This window comes from Ictalurus punctatus, chromosome 27 (assembly GCF_001660625.3).
Source record: "Ictalurus punctatus breed USDA103 chromosome 27, Coco_2.0, whole genome shotgun sequence".
NCBI classification, from domain to species: domain Eukaryota; kingdom Metazoa; phylum Chordata; class Actinopteri; order Siluriformes; family Ictaluridae; genus Ictalurus; species Ictalurus punctatus.
This window is the reverse complement of record NC_030442.2, coordinates 4364732-4387500: the sequence shown is the minus strand read 5'-3', so window position 1 is coordinate 4387500 and position 22769 is coordinate 4364732. Positions and strand designations below refer to the sequence as shown.

Sequence of the window (22769 nt, the reverse complement as noted above, 5' to 3'; positions counted from 1 at the left end):
ATGCAGTATATAGTGAATAGGGGGTGTGGTCTGGGACACACCCATAGTGGACTATAAATAAAAATGCTGCCTAAATATGCAGTGATTTCTATAAGTACACTATCATGATGTCACCTTGACACACGGTCAGTTATCATAAAGAATTGCCTCATTGTAATGAAAGTTGTGGATTCCTGGTTTTCAGCACACCATTTGTTCACCATTCATATGAACGCTGTCGCTAGGCAACTATAAAATAAATCATAAGCATTGAGCGTAAGCTAGCTAATGACTGTGATTAGCACGTTAACTGTGTGGTAGCTAGATGTTCAGTTTTTTACAGACCGACGAAAGACAGCGAAGGTCGAAATGAGACAAAATTGATCCGGAACATCAACATTTACCTCAGATATGCTGTTAAAGTACTGAAAATATACTCAGAACTACTAAAATTACACGGTTTTTCTATTAAGCATTGTCTGCTAACTGAATCCTCATGACTGCTGCCATTTTGAGAAACAACCTGATTACTGTGATACACAACAGATTTTGAATGTAGTAAGTTTTAGATATCTGGGAACAGGGAATAGGAAGTAAGGAATGCGGAGTAGGGAATAGGGAGTAGGGAATAGGCAGTAAGGAGTAGGGTATAAGGAGTAAGGAATAGGGAGTAAGAAGTAGGGAATAGGGAGTAAGGAATAGGGAGTAGGGAGTAAGGAATAGGGAGGAGGAAGTAGGGAATAGGGAGTAAGGAATAGGGAGTAGGGAATAGGGAGTAGGGAGTAAGGAATAGGGAGGAGGAAGTAGGGAATAGGGAGTAAGGAATAGGGAGTAGGGAATAGGGAGTAGGGAATAGGGAGTAGGAAGTAGGGAATAGGGAGTAGGAAGTAAGGAATAGGGAGTAGGGAGTAGGAAATAGGAAGTAAGGAATAGGGAGTAGGGAATAGGGAGTAGGGAATAGGGAGTAGGGAATAGGGAGTAAGGAATAGGGAGTAGGAAGTAGGGAATAGGGAGTAGGGAATAGGGAGTAGGAAGTAGGGAATAGAGAGTAGGGAGTAAGGAATAGGGAGTAGGGAATAGGGAGTAGGGAATAGGGAGTAGGGAGTAAGGAATAGGGCTAGGGAATAGGGAGTAAGGAATAGGGAGTAAGGAATAGGGAATAGGGAGTAAGGAATAGGGAGTAGGAAGTAGGGAATAGGGAGTAGAAAATAGGGAGTAGGAAGTAGGGAATAGGGAGTAGGAAATAGGGAGTAGGAAGTAGGGAATAGGGAGTAAGGAATAGGGAGTAGGAAATAGGGCGTAGGAAGTAGGGAATAGGGAGTAAGGAATAGGGAGTAGGGAGTAAGGAATAGGGCTAGGGAATAGGGAGTAAGGAATAGGGAGTAAGGAATAGGGAATAGGGAGTAAGGAATAGGGAGTAGGAAGTAGGGAATAGGGAGTAGAAAATAGGGAGTAGGAAGTAGGGAATAGGGAGTAGGAAATAGGGAGTAGGAAGTAGGGAATAGGGAGTAAGGAATAGGGAGTAGGAAATAGGGCGTAGGAAGTAGGGAATAGGGAGTAAGGAATAGGGAGTTGGAAGTAGGGAATAGGGAATAGGGAGTAGGAAGTAGGGAATAGGGAGTAAGGAATAGGGAGTAGGAAGTAGGGAGTAAGGAATAGGGAGTAGGAAATAGGGAGTAAGGAATAGGGAGTAGGAAATAGGGAGTAAGGAATAGGGAGTAAGGAATAGGGAGTAGGAAGTAGGAAATAGGGAGTAAGGAATAGGGAGTAGGAAGTGGGGAATAGGGAATAGGGAGTAGGGAATAGGGAGTAGGAAGTAGGGAATAGGGATTAAGGAATAGGGAGTAGGAAGTAGGGAATAGGGAGTAGGAAGTAGGGAATAGGGAGTAAGGAATAGGGAGTAGGGAATAGGGAGTAGGAAGTAGGGAATAGGGAGTAGGAAGTAGGGAATAGGGAGTAAGGAATAGGGAGTAGGGAATAGGGAGTAGGGAGTAGGAAATAGGGAGTAAGGAATAGGGAGTAAGGATTTCAAACAACACACAAATCCTAAAAATCCTTGGATTTTTATTGAAGGAAATGTGTACATTGTCTTTCATCTCCCAGCAACCGTGTGTGTGTGTGTGTGTGTGTGTGTGTGTGTGTGTGGAGGTTTTCTGAAGTGTTTCAGAGCCAGAAAGAGTGAGAGAGGTTGGATTGTCACCTTTGTACGACCTCTCCTGATCCTTTAATCACCGACTCTCTCTCTCTCTCTCTCTCTCTCTCTCTCTCTCTCACACACACACACACACACACACACACACACACACACATCTCCCTTGTTCCTTCTCCAAGTTTAGAATCAATTTGCAAAGTTGGAATCTGATGTCATTTAAGGTCTCAGTCATCGGAAAGGCTCTGTAAAGGTTAATTAGCTGAACAGTCCCTTCAGTCTGCGCTGAAACGACTCGCTGTCTGATCTCCGTCTCCACGTGTGAAGCGCTGAGATCTGATCTCACAAAACAAATGATTCTCGGATGAAAAACAGGCTATATTTCTGTAACAGACAGGTGAAGTGTCAGGGCTGGAATTAACCACGAGGAGGACCATGAACAACTGTTCAAATCGTCTTAATCACGCAGCATCGTGGCTACCACGCCGGAAAAGAAACACAGACTGTAAACATGTCCGAAGTGATAAAAAAAAAAAAGTTTTGAGAAAAACACTAATATTATTGTTAATAAGCTAACACGAGCGCCGTGGGCTTTAAAAAAAACCAATCAGGTGACCTCTTGGATTTCTTTCTTGTTCCTTCTCCAGATCACTGTAACGGCCCGCTGCTCTCGCTTCTTCCTCCCACGTCGTTCCACAGCTCGTCCGTCTCCTCGGAAAGTCATGCAGGCTATTATGCTAAGCTAAACAACAGAGACGGTGAGTCAGCAGATCACACACATACACACATATACACACACACACTGCTTGAATAGCTCTTTTGAAGGACTCTGTGGATTTGTTTTCTTTCATTAGACCCAATTTATTTAATAAATAACTGAATTATGAGTCGTTTCTGTTCAAACCTGAAGTTTAACCGGCTTCTTTTTATCGATATTCTCCTTACTTTTTATTTTCCTTCTCTTTTTCTCTCAAACTCATCACTGTTTCTTCCTTCTGGCGGCTTCTTTTCCTTCTATCCCCTCATCTCACTGTCCTTCATTTCTTCCTTCCTTCCTTTCTTTTTTTCTGGAAATGTAACTCGTGTTAATTTACAGGTTTTCTTCGTTATTGTTTTTTCAGGATTAATTCATTCATCCTGTCAATTTATTTACGTTTTTTTTTTTCCCCCTCTCCTCAATGGCTTCTTGTGATTTATGCGCATATTTACGCCAGATGTGGCACCAAAACATCGTGATGATGATGATGATGATGATGATGATCAATATGGCCTTTTACATCAGACACGTATTTATCTCTTCAGAGTTTGGCTGCTTTCGCACTTTTTTTAAATTCTTTTTTTATTTAAAAATGTATTTCTTTATTTAATTTATCTGATAAAAAGCATGCGGTTGAGATTACGGGGCTAAACTGCACTGTTCTGTTCTGTTTATATTTACTTTACTGTTTATACGGTGATGAACGTACGCAGGATCATCAAAACTCAAAAAATTGTCTTCCTGGCTTCACGTTTCTGCCGGTTGCCATGGTTACACCGGTACCCCCCCAGGCTAGTTCCACATTAAAGACACAGCTCGCTACAGAACGTATCGAAGCGTCGAATCGGAAGATTCGGCCGTTCCAAATATGTTTATTACGTAATCCTGTTTTTGTTGAAGTAACTTATATACACAATAATCCCCTTTATGAATGTGTTTACACTTGAAAAAATCGGCTTTAATTTTTTTTTTTAATGTGTGTGTGTGTTAGGAGGTGGAGGTTGGAGGCCTGATCACACGGACCGCCTGCGCTGGTTGCAGGTCGACCTGCGTGAGAGGATGGAGATCATCGCCGTGGCGACACAGGGTGCTTCCGGCAGCTCTGATTGGGTGACCAGATACACGCTGCTGTACAGCGACACAGGAAGAGACTGGAAACAGTACAGACACGAGGATTACGCTGGAGTGAGTCACTTCCTGCAACAAACAGATAGATAGATACGTAGATAGATAAAAAAAAAAAAAAAAAAACAACAACTCAGAGAATTCTCATACAGTGAAATATTCCTGAATAATAATAATAATCTTTATTTTATAAAGCGCCTTTAAAGCAGCTTCTCATACATAAAATCACAGTGCACAGAAAAATTAAACGAATAAAAGTTAATAAGAACAAAAACAACAACGTTAATAATAAAAATGATTAGAAAACGATCGAAAAAGACATCAGCAGTCGAATGCAAGTTTTAAAAAGGGCGTCTTGAGAAGAGCTTTAAAAATGCCAGAAGTCTGGGCTTCCCTGAGTTCAGGAGGAAGAGAGTTCCAAAGTGAAGGAGCGGAGACAGGAAAAGCCCCGTCACCTGTAGATTTTAAGCGGGTTTGTGGAACAGTTAACAGATTACACTGTGAGGAGCGCAGTCTGCGATTCGGGGTGTAAGGGATTAATAAACCAGATAAGTATTACGGAGCCAATCCATGTAATGCCTTGTATGTCAACATCATGAGCTTGAAATCGACACGGAACCTGCCCGGGAGTCAGTGCAAGGACTTCAAAACAGGAGTAATATGGTGACATTTCCTGGTTCCCGTCAGGATCCGGGCGGCAGAGTTCTGAACATATTGCAGTTTGTTTATTGCGGTTTTAGAAATTCCGGCTAAAACGGCGTTACAGTAATCCAGCCGTGTGACAACAGATGAATGAATCAACTTTTCAGCGACGGATAAGTTTAGCACTGGGCGTAGTCTGGATATATTTCTGAGATGAAAAAAAGGATGCCTTCACAGTGCCCTGAACAAAAAAAATGAAAAGTGAGGCTGGGGTCAAAAATTACACCAAGGTTCCTCATCTTACTTTGGGTCTCTAGAACAGAGCCGACAGCGGAGCCGCTTTGCGAATTCGATGACGGGAACCTGTAAGCATAACCTCAGTTTTCCCGCCGTTCAGGCATAGAAAGTTATCGTTCATACATGTTTTCATCTCAGAAATACATTCAGAACGATAACAAGCATCAAAGTTTTCACCAGATTTAGAGTGAATGTAGATTTGGGTATCGTCGGAGGCCGAGCGATCGCAGCAGATGCCCAAGTGTAGATAGATAAATATTGAAGAGTAGAGGGCCTAGAACTGAACCCTGAGGAACACCAGTGAGCACAGAGCTAGTGTCAGACCTAAAGCCACATATAGAAATAAACTGGAAACTGTCAGTAAAATAGGATTTAAACCAGTTTAAAACTGTCCCGGACACACCAAAAACACTTTCAAGGTGGGTAAGTAAAAGACCACGATCCACAGTATCGAAGGCGGCTCTAAGGTCAAGAAGAATAAGAAGTGAGGTAGCTCCAGAATCAGAGGCCATCAGCAAGTCATTGGTGACTTTGACCAACGCCGTTTCAGTGCTGTGAAGTTTACGAAAACCTGTCTGAAGGGGTTCAAAGAGGTTATTGGTTGTAAGATAAGTACAGAGTTGAGAGGCAACAACACGCTCAAGTATTTTTGCCAAAAACGGAAGATTTGAGATGGGACGGAAATTGTTAAAATCATCCACAGAAACATTTTCTCTCTTTGGTACAGGTGTAACAGCAGCGGTCTTTAGTACTGCTGGAACGACCCCCGTCTCCAGTGATTCATTTATAATGCTGAGGATAGTAGGGCAGCACACAGCCAAGCACAATTTGAATAAATTCGTAGGAACTGGATCCAGCAAGCAAGTATCAGCCTGAATAATCCTGACTGTTTCAAATAATCCTGATTTCTTCAAATAATCCTAATCGTTTCAAATAATCCTGACCGTTTCAAATAATCCTGACCGTTTCAAATAATCCTGACTGTTTCAAATAATCCTGATCTCCTCAAATAATCCTAATTGTTTCAAATAATCCTGACTGTTTCAAATAATCCTGACTGTTTCAAATAATCCTGATCTCCTCAAATAATCCTAATTGTTTCAAATAATCCTGTTTCAAATAATCCTGACTGTTTCAAATAATCCTGACCGTTTCAGATAATCCTGATTTCTTCAAATAATCCTGACAGTTTCAAATAATCCTGACTGTTTCAAATAATCCTGACTGTTTCAAATAATCCTGACCGTTTCAAATAATCCTGACTGTTTCAAATAACCCTAATTTCTTCAAATAATCCTGACTGTTTCAAATAATCCTGATTTCTTCAAATAATCCTAATCGTTTCAAATAATACTGACCGTTTCAAATAATCCTGACTGTTTCAAATAATCCTGATCTCCTCAAATAATCCTGATTTCTTCAAATAATCCTGACCGTTTCAAATAATCCTGATTTCTTCAAATAATCCCAATCGTTTCAAATAATCCTGACCATTTCAAATAATCCTGACTGTTTCAAATAATCCTGACCGTTTCAAATAATCCTGACTGTTTCAAATAATCCTGATTTCTTCAAATAATACTGACCGTTTCAAATAATCCTGACTGTTTCAAATAATCCTGATCTCCTCAAATAATCCTGATTTCTTCAAATAATCATGACCATTTCAAATAATCCTGACTGTTTCAAATAATCCTGATCTCCTCAAATAATCCTGATTTCTTCAAATAATCATGACCATTTCAAATAATCCTGACCGTTTCAAATAATCCTAATTGTTTCAAATAATCCTGACCATTTCAAATAATCCTGACTGTTTCAAATAATCCTGACTGTTTCAAATAATCCTGATTTCTTCAAATAATCCTAATCGTTTCAAATAATCCTAATCGTTTTAAATAATCCTAATCGTTTCAAATAATCCTGACCGTTTCAAATAATCCTGATCTCCTCGAATAATCCTCATCCTTTCTATTAATTGCGATATGAAGGTAAGTGTAATAGATTTATTGTACAGTGTAAATGCTAGGATTGACGTTCAATCCTCCGGATAAACTGATAGCCGTCTCGGGCTCTGCAGAGGTAAAACCTCACTCAGCGGCTCAGCTCGAATTTACTCTGCGGCCGCTTCTTCTTCTTTTGTCTTTCTCTCCGTTCACTCGTCTTATTTTGACAACTCTGGAATCGATTGGAGGAGTCACCGGAGTCAGAGGTTGCTTTGCCTCCACGTTCGGAGGAAAAACAAGCGGGCTTCACCTTCTCCCGAATCGATACGAGACATTTCAGGGTTTGATCACTGGCCGGCTTGTTCCCTGTGGTGCTGACACTCAGAGAGAGAGAGACATGGAGAGAGACAGACAGGTATGCTGTCGTCTGTACGTTTGAGCGTATCTCAGATAAGACGGAGTGATACAGATGGACTGACCGGATTTTCTCGTCGTTACAGAGCTGTCGTCTTTTTTTAGTCTGCGTCTCTGCTGGAGACGTCAAGACACTAATTGCTTCAGCAGCAACACTTTCTCTGGGAAAAACTCTTTGAAGGTGTCGAGCTCTTAATTGGACTGGGACTGAAAAGCGCCAGGATCTTTTAGAAGGCGTAAAGAGCTCCTTAACTTCGCTTAGCTCGGAGGATTTCCTCAGGCTACGCTAATAGCGAGCTCCTATGCTAGCATATAGTTAATCATGTGACGCTGTAGGGCAAGAACTTCCTGTTAGCTCTGTGTGTGTGTGTATTTTAATTGACTCTATATTCACATTAATACACTAAGCAAGTGACATTTCTTTGCAGTTTTTTTTTTCTTGATGAGTTTTAAATCAGCAGCTAAACCCATGACTGTGGCACATCCCAATTTGTGCTCCAAAATGAAGTGACAATTCACAAAAGAAGTTGCACTAATTAAAAAAAGACAGAAAAGTTAGCCTGGAGGAAAAAAAGGAAACTTTTCTTCTGCATAGCATGTTCTGGGATGCTAGTTAGCATTTCAGCGCAGTGACGGAAAGAAAAGAAAAGGTTTACGTGAGGGGGCGGAGTTAATTACAGTAGGTTTGATAAGTATTATTAGTTTTAGATTTGGGTATAAAATGTAAACAAATAACGATGATCCCACTCGCTAGAATTCCTACTGTTTTGGGTTTAGCGCTATAAAATTTCTTTTTAAAAAGCTGCTGTTGGGACGAGGAAGCTAAGAAACGTCGTTATTAAACGGAATGTCAGAACTTTGCGTAATATATCCTGTAAATAAACTGACTATATATTTCAGGGAGAAAAGTATAAACCTCACACTGAAAAATTATCGGAAATCTACTTATTTCATTGGATACATCGGATATAAATTTGCATAAAATGTTATTAGGTATAAAGAAAAAAGTCTGACTTGTAATTTCCACTCAGAAGTTGGGAATTATGCTTTTTTTTACCAGTTGGAAGTTTGGAATTACTTCGAAAGGTGGGGGAGGTGTTTTACAGTTTTTCCTAGTCGGAACTTGAGAATAACAGTTTTTCCCTGTTGGAAGGTGAGAATTACAATTTTATTCAGTGTGCATGTGGGAGTTATGGCTTCTTCCCAGTCAGAAGATGGGAATTATGGTTTGTTCCCGGTAGGAAGGTGGGAATTATGGTTTGTTCCTGGTCAGAATGTGGGAATTATGGTTTGTTCCCGGTAGGAAGGTGGGAATTCTGGTTTGTTCCTGGTCAGAATGTGGGAATTATGGTTTGTTCCCGGTAGGAAGGTGGGAATTCTGGTTTGTTCCTGGTCAGAATGTGGGAATTATGGTTTTTTCCTGGTCAGAATGTGGGAATTATGGTTTGTTCCCGGTAGGAAGGTGGGAATTCTGGTTTGTTCCTGGTCAGAATGTGGGAATTATGGTTTGTTCCCGGTAGGAAGGTGGGAATTATGGTTTGTTCCTGGTCAGAATGTGGGAATTATGGTTTGTTCCCGGTAGGAATGTGGGAATTATGGTTTGTTCCTGGTCAGAATGTGGGAATTATGGTTTGTTCCTGGTCAGAATGTGGGAATTATGGTTTGTTCCTGGTCAGAATGTGGGAATTCTGGTTTGTTCCCGGTCAGAATGTGGGAATTCTGGTTTGTTCCCATGGGATTATAGTTTCTTCCTAGTCGGGAGTTGTAAATGACATTTTCCCCAGAATGTAGGTACAAATGGCATTTTTCCCACTTGGAAGGTTGGAATGATGTTTTTCTTTGTCGTTTCTATGTTGTGTTTTTTTTTTTTTTTTTGTCAGGTTTTCCCAGGAAACACAGACGCCGATGGTGTGGTCCATCACAAACTGCCGCACGCCATCCGGACACGTTACCTGCTTTTCCTGCCGCAGGACTGGAGCGCCGAGGGATGGATTGGCCTGCGAGTGGAAGCGTATGGCTGCTCCTACAGTGAGTGTGGAATTCACACACCTGCAACCTTCATTTGACCCCCCCCCCCCCCACACACACACACACCCCTCAAGGGGAGAAAGTAACCAGATGAAACCTTGTTGGCGAGTTTTATCAGTGTCCAGACATGAGGTACATGCAGTACAGACTGTGATGTGAAATCGTACACGTGGGGGAATTATTATTCCTATTATTTCTTTGTCTGCCATTTTGGAATACAGACTGACATTTATCCGGCAAACAAAAGGAAATCAATCGCTCATCTAGAGAGATCCTCAAAAGATGCCGGCCGTCTCCGAGCTGAATTATTTATAACAGTCTCCTTGCTTGTTTACGGCCTCGATGGCAGCTGCCCGTTTAACAAACTCGCACACACACGCACACAGTCAGCAATAAAGTGCATCTCCGGTAAATTTAGGTGTAAATCTGTAAGCCTTTAGAAACATCGCATGAATAATATATAACTTTAGAACGTGTGTTTTAGCACAACGCAGCAATGACGGTAAAAAACACCTGAAAAAAACGCCTGGGGGGGGGGGGGGGGGGGGTTTGTTAGCTTAGCATCAGAGGGAACTGAGGCGAGAGCTGAAGGCAGATATGTCTCTGGCAAAATAGTAAAAACCAGCTCTAAAAGTTTTTAAAAAACCACCACCACCTTTTTCCTGTAGAATACTTGGTTAGTACTCGTTATGCTAGCTGTTTTCCTGTAATTTCGAAACGAAGTGTATTTTATTAGCAATCTCCATACAAGTTGTATTGTTGCATGCTAGCTGCGTTTCTGTGGCCTGAATCAGATTTTATTAGCATTAGTCTCCATGCTAGCTGTGTTATTAAATGTAGCCTGACAGCAGCTTTCCTGCAGAATACTTGACTAGTACTCGTTATGCTAGCTGTTAACCTAGCATCGTAAACTGCAGCGTATTTTATTAGCTGTATTCTCTTCCACCCGGAGTCTGAGGTGAAGCTAGTAGCTGTACATTCTTCAGTTATTTTTATTAGCATTTCTTCACGCTAGCTGTTTTCCTCAAGTCATTTATATTATCAATTAGCACTTCTCATGTTGCCCAGGTTTTTGGTATCACACTAGTTGAACCTGAGATGTGTTTGTGGTGTGTGTGCGTGCGCTGATTTTGACCTCCGGTGTTTGGCTGTGAGGAGGAGGAGAAAGACTGTGTGAAGGACAGCTCAGTTTACCATTTAGATCAAACACGATAAGCCACACGAGCGGACCACACAAGTGTGTGTGTGTGTGTCACTGCTCGATAGCGCTGCTGTGAGAGCGGCTTGCTAGCTATATCACACTAATAAATCAACACAAAGTGTATTTGTGGGTTTCTAATAAGAACCGGTAGATAGTAGTATGTGAATAAATTAGCTAATATTGTCTGTTTTGCGATGCTCAGTTACCTAACAGCTTTTAAAGCCTCTGTTGCCATGGTTACAAACATTAAAAAGTCCTTGTGATAGCGTAACTTAATTCGCATTTTCCAAAGATAACGTCATCATCGGCCACTTTAATCGGAACTTCTCATGCTCAGCTCTCGACCCGTATCTGTATTATTTTGTGCGTTGCGATGCTGATGCGTGATTGGCTGTTCGGATTATTGCACGCATGAGCAGGTGTACAGGTGTACACTACACCTATTATTAAACTTCTAACGTCTAGTGGTTTCATCTTCTCCTATCCTATATGAGCTCTCATTAAGCGTGTAGAAGCTTAATAGTAGCAGAGATAGTGACTATATAGTGACTGCGGGTTCTGGAAAGGCCACGCCCACCAGAAAAACCCAGTAGACACGCCCACCAGCGACCAGTCACCTGCTTGTGTAAATCTGATTTGTACCTGAGGTCACTTACTCTCGGTGAGGCTCCGCCCACGTCCAACCAGCCAGACAGGAAAGCAAACTGAGAGATCTCGGAACTGTGTGTGTGTGTGTGTGTGTGTGTGTGTGTGTGTGTGTGTGTGTGTGTGTGTGTGTTTATGTTTATACTAAGTCACCCCAGCACAAACTCCTATTTATGCCACTGAGAATATTTACCCGACGCTGACACACACTGACTGATTTCTATTTCCAGTGTGTCTGTCAAGGCCAGTGTGTGTGTGTGTGTGTGTGTGTGTGTGTGTGTGTGTGTGTGTGTGTCCGTCCTCTGGAGGTGCAGATTGGATTTGGTCTGGATATTGGAGAAATACAGAAAGTGACAGATCGTCCTCTTTCTCTCTCAGAGGAATGAGAATTGAATCAGACAGACACGGTGCTGCTGTCTGGTTCTCTACGGTTCTCCGAGGGTTCTGTCCAGACCCGAACCCTGCGTGAACCCTCCTTTAATACCTCTGTGCTTAGATTATTAGATTTTTATTAGATATGCTTAGATTAGATTCTGCTCCTATAGCATCTTTATGCTTGGATTACATTCTGCTTTAGGAGATTTGAGTTTGGGATTAGATTCTGCTTTAGGAGATTTGAGTTTGGGATTAGATTCTGCTTTAGGAGATTTGAGTTTGGATTAGATTCTGCTTTAGGAGATTTGAGTTTGGATTAGATTCTGCTTTAGGAGATTTGAGTTTGGGATTAGATTCTGCTTTAGGAGATTTGAGTTTGTATTAGATTCTGCTTTAGGACATTTTGAGTTTGGGATTAGATTCTGCTTTAGGAGATTTGAGTTTGGATTAGATTCTGCTTTAGGAGATTTGAGTTTTGATTAGATTCTGCTTTAGGAGATTTGAGTTTGGATTAGATTCTGCTTTAGGAGATTTGAGTTTGGGATTAGATTCTGCTCCTCAAATAGCTTTATGCCTAGATTGGATTCTGATTCAATAGCCCTAGTGTTAGATCAGATTCTGCCTTAACAGCTCTGTGCTCTGACTCTATTCTGCTCGGTAGTGAACTCTGTGCTCAGATTGGACTCTGCTTTATCAGTATATGTTTGTAAAGAAGATAGAAACTGGGTTTTAGGAGTAAACCCCGTGGTCTTGTGGTTCCTCAGAGTCGGACTTGGCGGATTTCGACGGCAGGAGCGCTCTGCTGTACCGCTTCAATCAGAAGTCCATGAGCACGGTGAAGGACGTGATCTCTCTGCAGTTTAAGAGCGTGAGATCGGACGGCGTGCTGGTCCACGGCGAGGGTCAGAGAGGAGATTACATCACGCTGGAGCTTCAGCGCGGCCGTCTGGCCTTACACATCAACCTGGGTGAGTCCTGAGCGCTCACACTCACACGATGACGATCAGTTACACGGTTTAGTGTCAGATCCGGCGGACACGCCCGCTCTCTCCAACACACGCCCGCTCTCTCCAACACACACTCGCTCTCACACACTCGCGCTCTCACACGCCCGCTCTCTCCAACACACGCTCGCTCTCACACGCCCGCTCGCTCTCACACGCCCGCTCTCTCCAACACACGCTCGCTCTCACACGCCCGCTCTCTCCAACACACGCGCGCTCTCACACGCCCGCTCTCTCCAACACACGCTCGCTCTCACACGCCCGCTCTCTCCAACACACGTGCGCTCTCACACGCCCGCTCTCTCCAACACACGCTCGCTCTCACACGCCTGCTCTCTCCAACACACGCTCGCTCTCACACACTTGCGCTCTCACACGCCCGCTCTCTCCAACACACACTCGCTCTCACAAACTTGCGCTCTCACACGCCCGCTCTCTCCAACACACGGTCGCTCTCACACACTCACGCGCTCACTCGCCCGCTCTCTCCAACACACACTCACTCTCACACACTCACACGCCCGCTCTCTCCAACACACTCTCACACACTCACACGCCCGCTCTCTCCAACACACACTCGCTCTCTCACACGCCCGCTCTCTCCAACACACACTCGCTCTCACACTCTCACACGCCCGCTCTCTCCAACACACACTCGCTCTCACACACTCGCGCGCTCACTCGCCTGCTCTCTCCAACACACACTCGCTCTCACACACTCACACGCCCGCTCTCTCCAACACACGGTCGCTCTCACACACTCACGCGCTCACACGACCGCTCTCTCCAACACACTCTCACTCTCACACGCCTGCTCTCACACTCGCGCTCTCTCCAACACACACTCGCTCTCACACACTCGCGCTCTCACACGCCCGTTCTCTCCAACACACACTTGCTCTCACACGCCTGCTCTCTCCAACACACACTCGCTCTCACACACTCGCGCTCTCCAACACACACTCGCTCTCACACACTCGCGCTCTCCAACACACACTCGCTCTCACACACTCGCGCTCTCCAACACACACTCGCTCTCACACACTCGCGCTCTCCAACACACACTCGCTCTCACACACTCGCGCTCTCCAACACACACTCGCTCTCACACACTCGCGCTCTCCAACACACACTCGCTCTCACACACTCGCGCTCTCCAACACACACTCGCTCTCACACACTCGCGCTCTCCAACACACACTCGCTCTCACACACTCGCACTCTCACACGCCCGCTCTCTCCAACATACACTCGCGCTCTCACACGCCCGCTCTCTCCAACACACACTCGCGCTCTCACACGCCCGCTCTCTCCAACACACACTCGCTCTCACACACGCCCGCTCTCTCCAACACACACTCGCGCTCTCACACGCCCGCTCTCTCCAACACACACTCGCTCTCACACACTCGCGCTCTCACACGCCTGCTCTCTCCAACACACACTCGCTCTCACACACTCGCGCTCTCACTCGCCCGCTCTCTCCAACCCACGCTCGCTCTCACACGCCTGCTCTCACACGCCCGCTCTCTCCAACACACACTCGCTCTCACACACTCGCGCTCTCACTCGCCCGCTCTCTCCAACCCACGCTCGCTCTCACACGCCTGCTCTCACACACCCGCTCTCTCCAACACACACTCGCTCTCACACGCCTGCTCTCACACGCCCGCTCTCTCCAACACACACTCGCTCTCACACACTCGCTCTCACACGCCCGCTCTCTCCAACACACACTCGCTCTCACACACTCGCGCTCAGACGCACGCTCTCTCCAACACACACTCGCTCTCACACACTCCCGCTCTCACACGCCCACTCTCTCCAACACACACTCCCGCTCTCACACACTCCTGCTCTCACACACTCCCGCTCTCACTTGCCCGCTCTCTCCAACACACACTCGCTCTCACATACTCACACGCGCGCTCTCTCCAACACACGCCTGCTCTCACACGCCTGCTCTCTCCAACACTACTGTGGTTGTGTTCTTCTCCTCACTTCATCTCATCTCTGTTCAGGCAGGCAGCTGTGAAATATCCCTTCTTCTCACTTTTTTTTTCTGCTCTTCAAACTGCTCATCATACATCTTTTTCTCACTCTGTCTCTCTCTCTCTGTCTCTCTCTCTGTCTCTCTCTCTCTCCTTATTCCCTTCTAATCTTCCCCTCCACTGAATCTTAACACTCAGCCATCACACTTTAACAGTAAAGGTCACGGTATATGGTTACGCCACAGCGCTCCTGAATTCTGCATTCTGATTGGTCAGAAGGTGTTGATTAGTTTTATATAACAGCAGCTTTTCTTTGCGTTAATGAGCTCATTCTAATACGTTATCGTTACTATAGTAACAGCGCATTCACTTTTACAACGGGGCCAAGAGTAACTCGGAGTCAGATGGGACCAATCTGTACGAGATGCAACACTTACGCAGCACACTGTATGTACATTCTTTTTAATATCTTCTCTTATACGCACTCGCTCTCTCTCTCTCTCTCTCTCTCTCTCTCTCTCTCTCTCTCTCTCTCTCTCCGTAGACGATGCTAAAGCTCATCCCAGTAGTGCTCACGTCTCCATCTCTCTGGGAAGTCTCCTGGACGACCAGCGCTGGCACTCAGTCCTGATCGAGCGCTTCAACAAGCAGATCAACTTCACCGTGGACCGCATGACGCGCCACCTTCGCTCCGGAGGAATAGGGGACTCGCTGGAGGTCGACTACGAAGTGAGCATCTGATTTTTATCCCTGTGATTTTCAAGTTTCAGATGTTAGCAAAATTTCCCTAACACTCCGAACGTTTTTTTTTTTTTCGTTTTTGTTCGTATCTTCTTGGTTTCACAAAGCTCAGCATCGGCGGCGTTCCTCTGCCCGGAAAACCGGGAACGTTCCTGCGCAAGAACTTCCACGGTTGTATGGAGAACCTGTACTACAACGGGGTGAACATCATCGACCTGGCCAAGCGCAAGAAACCACAGATCTACAGTGTGGTGAGTGATATTATTTATCACAGGAATAATATATATATATATATATATATATATATATATATATATATATATAAGCTTTGTGGCTATAGAGCCATTAATCCTCAACATTAAAAATGGCCATTTCTCAAGGTGTTTGATCAGGCTACAGTGTGTCTGATCAGAGCTGCTTTTAATCCGACGTGTCGGTGATCAGACGTCGGCGTGTCGTGCCGTACTTTACTGAGACGGAGATGTGAGAACTCTGGATTAGCGAGCGTTTTCTCTCGGTGTGAGTACTAGACGGCTCTCTCGGGGGGGTTTTAAACTCCAATTAGAGAGAGAAGCATCGTGCCTTAGCCGAGAGAGAGAGAGACGACAGGTCATACAGAAATATTTCCTGACTGAAATATTCTAAAGACATTCGGAGAAGAACTCTGGGGTTTACTCCATTTTATTTAATATCTTTATTCAGGAGAACGAATCAGAGTTTGGTTTCCGGTGGCGTTCTGTAAAACACATATCCACGTTAAGTTACACATACACATAACGGGTACGCAGGTGTCTGGGCTTTCTCTTGCTTACACTTTTGTGTGTATTTCTAAGTCCAAGTCTGCTAAACGCTGACTCATTCTCCCGAATAAAGAGATGAAATAAAATAGAGTAAACCCCAGCGTTCTTCTCAGAACGTCTTTAGAATCGTTCCGTCGGGGAAATATAACGAGACCAGAAATGAACAGAAGTAGAGACGTAAGAAGAAGAATCAAATATTTAATTGTGTTGAATGATTCGGGTAAAAAAAAACACACACACGCACATATCACACAAGCATTCTCATTGTAGTCTGTCACGTCGATCTAATACAAACTCACACGTCAGATTGATTTTTTTAAAATATATGATTAGGGTTTAAAGCTTAAAGTTTGCGCCTCTTTTCCGTCCGCTTTTAAACGTATGAAAGGAAAAATACGCCTCGGTTAATTTTACTCTCTAATGTTTTACGAAATAAAGTTTGGACGCAGTTCTGAAGTTCCGAGGGGGTACAAACTTTTGCACACGAGTCGGATTCACAGTGCGTTTCACCGTTAAGCTCTTAAAACATTGTACGCTATAAGGAAAATGTGCGACACCTGACTCACACTGTGTGTGTGTGTGTGTGTGTTATTGTTACATATTTAAATTTTCTTGATTTTATACCAAGAGTGTACAAACTTTCGCACCCAGCTATAGCAAATCACGTACAGTAACTCTTACGTCATGTACAATTTCTCTGACGTGTGTGTGTGTGTGTTACAGGGTAACGTGACCTTTTCCTGCTCAGAGCCTCCGGCGGTCTCAGCCACGTTCCTGAGCTCCAGCAGCAGTTTCCTGCAGGCTCCGGCGGATTTATCGGCGATGACGGAGACGGACAGCGGTGAGACTTCGGGGTGGAGCGCGGGTTTCCAGTTCCGTACGTGGAACAGAGACGCCATGCTGATGTGGATCGGCCTGCAGGGCGTGGAGAAACTCGTGCTGCTACTGAGCGACGCACAGCTGAGGCTCACACACCACCGATCGGCGCTACAGAGCTCCGAGATCACCGTCGGTCAGCAGTGTGTGTGTTTGTGTGTGTGAGAGAGACAGTGCACACTTAATTAACGTATAATCAAGTGTGATAATTAGCACGCTAACTGTGTCCTCCTGCAGGCCGCAGTCTGAGCGACGGACTCTGGCACTCGGTCTCACTAACGCTGAAGGAAAACCAGGCTTCTGTCTCCGTGGACAATGATTCCCCGTCCAGCATGATGCTCGGACGTCACGCGCGCCCCGGGAACACTGTGCTAATCGGAGGTGAGGGCGTGTGTGCTAACGCTAATCCTAACGCTAATGCGCACCTAAACTGCTGTGAAATATTTCATCATAAGAAGAAGAAGTAGTGAAGATGTGCTACCAGCGTGACTTCGCTAGCTAGCACAAGAAGATGTTTTGTTTTTGTTTGTTTTTTTAATAAATGAAAAGTTTCCAAATATCACAACAAAAAAAAAGAAGGACTAAGTGAAATCAGTGTTTGTTCTGATGACCGAGCAGAGCAGGTGTCTTGGGTTCTAAGGGAGAGTCATTCATAGGCTAGCGTTACGGAGCGCGATTAGCACACCTGGTTTTTTTTCTACCGTCTTTACAATCACCAGGGGGCTAGCGTGAAAGCTAACGCACGCTTCCTCTCAGACACGTGAAGCCGCTAAACTCCTGTGTGCGTGTTCCTTTTCGTTACGTGAGTGGAAATAAAAGGACGCAGGGGTCACACAGCCACGAGTGTACGCTAATGTCATGCGAACAGAGCTGTAAAAGTGTGTGTGTTGGAGACAGTGTGTGTGTGTATCGCTTATAGTGTTTAATGCTTAATCAGTGGAAGAGCAGATGGCGTTCTACATTGTCACTGCTTTGCAGCGCAGCGACGGGGAAATGAAACGTGGCACTGTGCGGCGTCGAGTTACAGAGCGTGACGGTGAGGCCGAGCTGGAGATAAATAAGATAAGATAATACTTTATTAATCCCCAGATGGAGAAATTAGGGATATAGCTGTGAGAAAGCATCACTACAACACCACGGCGTCTGACCCAAACCTCAGCATCCGGGCCGCCGCGATCAGGACCCGATCCACACACTCATACTGAAAAACGAGTTTACAGAACGTCCAGCACCGTGCTAATAATACGATTAAAGGAATGACATAAATATTCATCTTTATAATGTCAATCTCTGTTATTAACTGACGCCCTGGAAGCCCCGCCCCCGCCCGTCTCACGTTATGTAATACGTCACGTCTCCATTTTGAAGCTTGAAAGAAAACAGCAACTAGGCATTAACTTAGGTTTATTCACTTCATGTTTGTCCTTAGGATGCCCAGCATCAGCAACCAATCAGGGCTGTCGGAACCCCACGCTGGCCTATCAGGGCTGCATGCGCTCCATCGTCCTCAACAACCGTCCACTTGACCTGTACCGTGTGCAGCAAGGCCTTCTGGGTAACTACAGTGGGCTCCAAATCGACATCTGCGGCATACAAGACAGGTAATGAAACGTTCTTCAGTGTTTGGCTTTAAACAGTTAACAAGTGAACTAACCTTATTGCAAATAATTTAATAATGAACTCGCCTTATGGTAAACAATTTAATAGTGAACTAACGTTATGGTAAACAATTTAATAGTGAACTAACGTTATGGTAAACAATTTAATAGTGAACTCGCGTTGTGGTAAACAACTTAATAGTGAACTAACGTTATGGTAAACAATTTAATAGTGAACTAACGTTATGGTAAACAATTTAATAGTGAACTAACGTGGTAAACAATTTAATAGTGAACTAACGTTGTAGTAAACAATTTAATAGTGAACTCACGTTATGGTAAACAATTTAATAGTGAACTAACGTTGTGGTAAACAATTTAATAGTGAACCGCGTTATGGTAAACAACTTAATAGTGAACTAACGTTATGGTAAACAATTTAATAGTGAACTAACGTTATGGTAAACAATTTAATAGTGAACTAACGTTATGGTAAACAATTTAATAGTGAACTAACGTTATGGTAAACAACTTAATAGTGAACTAACGTTATGGTAAACAACTTAATAGTGAACTCGCGTTGTGGTAAACAATTTAATAGTGAACTTACGTTATGGTAAACAATTTAATAGTGAACTAACGTTATGGTAAACAATTTAATAGTGAACTCGCGTTATGGTAAACAACTTAATAGTGAACTCGCGTTATGGTAAACAACTTAATAGTGAACTAACGTTATGGTAAACAATTTAATAGTGAACTAACGTTATGGTAAACAATTTAATAGTGAACTAACGTTATGGTAAACAATTTAATAGTGAACTAACGTTATGGTAAACAATTTAATAGTGAACTAACGTTATGGTAAACAATTTAATAGTGAACTAACGTTATGGTAAACAACTTAATAGTGAACTCGCGTTGTGGTAAACAATTTAATAGTGAACTAATGTTATGGTAAACAATTTAATAGTGAACTAATGTTATGGTAAACAATTTAATAGTGAACTAACGTTGTGGTAAACAATTTAATAGTGAACCGCGTTATGGTAAACAACTTAATAGTGAACTCGCGTTGTGGTAAACAATTTAATAGTGAACTAACGTTATGGTAAACAATTTAATAGTGAACTAACGTTATGGTAAACAATTTAATAGTGAACTCGCGTTATGGTAAACAACTTAATAGTGAACTAACGTTATGGTAAACAATTTAATAGTGAACTAACGTTATGGTAAACAATTTAATAGTGAACTAACGTTATGGTAAACAATTTAATAGTGAACTAACGTTATGGTAAACAATTTAATAGTGAACTAACGTTATGGTAAACAACTTAATAGTGAACTAACGTTATGGTAAACAACTTAATAGTGAACTAACGTTATGGTAAACAATTTAATAGTGAACTAACGTTATGGTAAACAATTTAATAGTGAACTAACGTTATGGTAAACAACTTAATAGTGAACTCGCGTTGTGGTAAACAATTTAATAGTGAACTAACGTTATGGTAAACAATTTAATAGTGAACTAACGTTATGGTAAACAATTTAATAGTGAACTAACGTTGTGGTAAACAACTTAATAGTGAGCTAACGTTGTGGTAAACAATTTAATAGTGAACTAACGTTGTGGTAAACAATTTAATAGTGAACTAATGTTATGGTAAACAATTTAATAGTGAACTTGCGTTATGGTAAACAATTTAATAGTGAACTAACGTTGTGGTAAACAATTTAATAGTGAACTAATGTTATGGTAAACAATTTAATAGTGAACTAATGTTATGGTAAACAATTTAATAGTGAACTAATGTTATGGTAAACAATTTAATAGTGAACTAACGTTGTGGTAAACAATTTAATAGTGAACTAATGTTGTGGTAAACAATTTAATAGTGAACTTGCGTTATGGTAAACAATTTAATAGTGAACTAACGTTGTGGTAAACAATTTAATAGTGAACTCACGTTGTGGTAAACAATTTAATAGTGAGCTAACGTTGTGGTAAACAATTTAATAGTGAACTAACGTTGTGGTAAACAATTTAATAGTGAACTAATGTTATGGTAAACAATTTAATAGTGAACTTGCGTTATGGTAAACAATTTAATAGTGAACTAACGTTGTGGTAAACAATTTAATAGTGAACTAACGTTATGGTAAACAATTTAATAGTGAACTAACGTTGTGGTAAACAATTTAATAGTGAACTAACGTTGTGGTAAAAAATTTAATAGTGAACTAACGTTATGGTAAACAATTTAATAGTGAACTAATGTTATGGTAAACAATTTAATAGTGAACTCGCGTTGTGGTAAACAATTTAATAGTGAACTAACGTTATGGTAAACAATTTAATAGTGAACTTCCGTTATATTAAACAATTTACACGTGAACTAGTATTATTTGACGTGAAGGTTTGTGATTTCAGTTAATAAAAGTGATGATGAGATGAACACTGATATCCAGGAATTCTTCAGTCATGAATCTGTAAATAGGACTAATCTGCTGTGTCATTCTGAAGGATTTGTAACCTTAGCAGCACGACTCACGCATACTAAACACGCCAAAATGGCCAAGTGTGTGTGTGTGTGTGTGTGTGTGTGTGTGTGTGTGTGTGTGTGTGAAGAGTGTGTGAAGTTCAGAGCAGCGGCCATAGCCTTCACACCTCAGAGAGAGTGGAGTAGATGATTAGCCAGGGAGAGTGGAGATTACAGGCATTGTTCAGAGAAATAGCACCTCGCTAAGTGGTACTTACTTACGTGTGTGTGTGTGTGTGTGTGTGTGTGTGTGTGTGTGTGTGTGTGTGTCTCATTGCACACTCCCTCATGCAGAAAACAGCAGCACACTGATTTGAAAGGATGGAGACAATCACTCCATTATGGACAGACGGATTAAGAGACAGAGAAGAAAAGAGAGAGAAAAACAGTCAGAGAGATAAAGATAAAAACAGAAAGATAGATAGAGTAAGAGAAATGCTAGCGCGTGTGTTAGCCTGTTTACTATAACGCTAGTGTGCGTGTTAGCGTGTTTACTGTAACGCTAGTGCACGTGTTTACTGTAACCTTAGTGCGTGTGTTATCATGTTTACTGTAACGCTAGTGTGTGTGTTAGCGTGTTTACTGTAACGCTAGTGTGTGTTAGCGTGTTTACTGTAACGCTAGTGTGTGTGTTTACTGTAACGCTAGTGCGTGTGTTAGCGTGTTTACTATAACGCTAGTGCGTGTGTTAGCGTGTTTACTGTAATGCTAGTGTGTGTGTTAGCCTGTTTACTATAATGCTAGTGCGCATGTTAGCGTGTTTACTGTAATGCTAGTGCGTGTGTTAGCGTGTTTACTATAACGCTAGTGTGTGTGTTAGCGTGTTTACTGTAATGCTAGTGTGTGTGTTAGCCTGTTTACTATAATGCTAGTGCGCGTGTTAGCGTGTTTACTGTAACGCTAGTGCGTGTGTTAGCGTGTTTACTATAATGCTAGTGCCCGTGTTTACAATAACTCGTTTGTGTGTTAGCGTGTTTACTATAACGCTAGTGCGCGTGTTAGCGTGTTTACTATAAGGCCAGTGCGCGTGTTAGCGTGTTTACTATAACGCTAGTGTGTGTGTTAGCGTGTTTACTATAACGCTAGTGCGCATGTTAACGTGTTCACTATAACGCTTGTGCGCGTGTTAGCATGTTTACTATAACGCTTGTGCGCGTGTTAGCGTGTTTACTATAACGCTTGTGCGTGTGTTAGCGTGTTTACTATAAGGCTAGTGCGCGTGTTAGCGTGTTTACTATAACGCTAGTGTGTTAGCGTGTTTACTGTAACGCTAGTGTGTGTGTTAGCGTGTTTACTGTAACGCTAGTGTACGTGTTAGCTGGTTTACTATAATGCTAGTGCGTGTGTTGGTGTGTTTACTATAACGCTAGTGTGTGTGTTGGTGTCTTTACTATAACGCTTGTGCGTGTGTTAGCGTGTTTACTATACAGCTAATGTGCATTAGCGGGTTTACTATAACGCTAGTGTGTGTTAGCATGTTTACTATACAACTAGTGTACATGTTAGCGTGTTTACTATAATGCTAGTGCGTGTGTTAGGGTGTTTACTATAACGCTAGTGAGTGTGTGTTAGCATGTTTACTATAACTCTAGTGCCTGTGTTAGCGTGTTTACTATAACGCTAGTGCACGTGTTAGCGTGTTTACTATAACGCTA

At 42.7% G+C, this 22769-nt stretch overlaps 1 protein-coding gene across 6 annotated transcripts in view; it reads left to right on the top strand.

Moving 5' to 3' along the window:
* The window catches only part of cntnap5b (contactin associated protein family member 5b), a 52137-nt gene that overhangs the window by 13502 nt on the left and 15866 nt on the right, over positions 1-22769 (top strand). For 3 of the 6 annotated variants that reach the window (XM_017459005.3, XM_017459003.3, XM_017459006.3), the window contains exons 2-10: positions 2776-2886; positions 3877-4070; positions 9190-9337; positions 12323-12526; positions 15098-15282; positions 15402-15545; positions 16818-17106; positions 17208-17351; positions 18400-18571. In XM_017459005.3, coding sequence (XP_017314494.2) covers positions 2776-2886; positions 3877-4070; positions 9190-9337; positions 12323-12526; positions 15098-15282; positions 15402-15545; positions 16818-17106; positions 17208-17351; positions 18400-18571 — 1591 coding nt within the window. Of the gene's footprint in view, positions 1-2256; positions 2649-2775; positions 2887-3876; positions 4071-9189; positions 9338-9390; positions 9470-9927; positions 10014-12322; positions 12527-15097; positions 15283-15401; positions 15546-16817; positions 17107-17207; positions 17352-18399; positions 18572-22769 lie in introns of those variants that run through there. The other 3 variants (XM_017459004.3, XM_017459008.2, XM_017459007.2) reach the window with 3 other exon arrangements.